Source organism: Propithecus coquereli, unplaced genomic scaffold (genome assembly GCF_000956105.1).
Source record: "Propithecus coquereli isolate 6110/MARCELLA unplaced genomic scaffold, Pcoq_1.0 Scaffold122, whole genome shotgun sequence".
In the NCBI taxonomy this organism is placed as follows: Eukaryota; Metazoa; Chordata; class Mammalia; order Primates; family Indriidae; genus Propithecus; species Propithecus coquereli.
The window spans coordinates 1,474,993-1,476,384 of record NW_012136303.1 but is presented as its reverse complement, the minus strand read 5'-3'; the positions used below and the strand labels follow the sequence as shown (position 1 = coordinate 1,476,384).

Sequence of the window (1,392 nt, the reverse complement as noted above, 5' to 3'; positions counted from 1 at the left end):
GAAGAATTTCTTTTACAAGAGCTCTGTACATTATTCAGGTTTGAGAAATCACTGGTCTGAGACACCCTCCCCTCATCTGCTCAGCCACCTGCTGGAGGACACAGCTTACCTTTTTAACACCCAAAATATCTTCAATGAGGGTTGCTGTTTGTAAGAACGTCTTCTTACTTGTCATAAGAGTAAACAGGAAGATCACAAAGTCATTCTTTTCGGCCAAACGCTTTGTAACTCCTTCCGTCTGCCACAAAGGAGAAAAGGTAGAATAGGTTAAATCACAAAATAAAATATGAAGAGCAAGGCATCCCTTCCAGACACTAAAAAAGCAATCCAACCTTTGAAAATTGGCATGAGCCAACAAAACTGGGATGCCATTAGTTAACTGTGGGAAACATCTGTAAACTCCCCAGCCATAGAATAAAAACCTCCAAACACCCAGGCCACAAAACTGGGAGTCCACTTTGGAGCTGAGAATGACAGAAAAGCAGGAGGCAGTGGCCTCAGTTGGCCTGTAAAGTCTAAACCCCAAATGTCTCCATTTAGAAAACAAACCAAAGTCATTTGGAATAGAAGGTGGTGACTAATGTGGGTGATCCCACTTAGAATTCTATCAACATGAGAACATAAGAAAATAAGACGGTGGTTCCTGACAGGGCTTAAACAGGGGTTCTGAAGGCCATTCTTAAATCTGAAATCTAATAGTGTTTAAACCATGAACTTAAGAGTCAGACCCAAGTTCCAATTCCAACTGTGTGATTCTGAACAAATCACTTCTCACCTTAGTACCTCCATTTCTTCACCAGTAAAGTAGCCATCTCAAAAGTCTTTGAAAGGATTTAATTAGATGTTGTGTGTAAACATAAATATCGCCAAGTAAGTCTCTTACTTAGCCTACATTCCATAGCCAAAGTGATCTTTTTGAAGTAATCAAAAAACTTCAAGCCTCCTTTGCTATTCAATTAAATCCTACTCTTCTGCCTGATATTCAAAAATCCTTCAAATAGGCACAAGGTATCTGTCAGGGATAATCTCCCTGAAATCTGCCTTATGCTGGGGTCAGGCTGAATGACTTTCTGTTAACACCCATGCACACAGGGTATTATTTCTACCACTTTGTTCTTCGCTTTGGGAATATCTTCACCCAATCCACACCTCTCTGTTAAAATCCTACATACCAAATGTTTAAGCCAGCACCATTTATTAACAGAATATAGAAACGATGTCTGCCAATGTGGAAAAGATAAATCAAGTATGTTATCCTCACACTATGGAATATACTATTAGAAAAGATGCTGTGTGGTGGCTCACACCTCGCAGTACTTTGGGAGGTGGAGGCAGGAGGATGACTTGAGGCCAAGAGTTTGAGACCAACCTGGGCTATATAGCGAGACCCCA

The 1,392-nt window shown here is 40.7% G+C and overlaps 1 protein-coding gene across 1 annotated transcript in view; it reads right to left on the bottom strand.

The window, feature by feature from the left end:
- The window catches only part of TRPC4AP (transient receptor potential cation channel, subfamily C, member 4 associated protein), a 112,582-nt gene that overhangs the window by 36,686 nt on the left and 74,504 nt on the right, over positions 1–1,392 (bottom strand). The window contains exon 7 of the mRNA XM_012665710.1: positions 110–238. Within this exon, the coding sequence (XP_012521164.1) occupies positions 110–238 (129 nt within the window). The remainder of the gene's footprint in view (positions 1–109; positions 239–1,392) is intronic.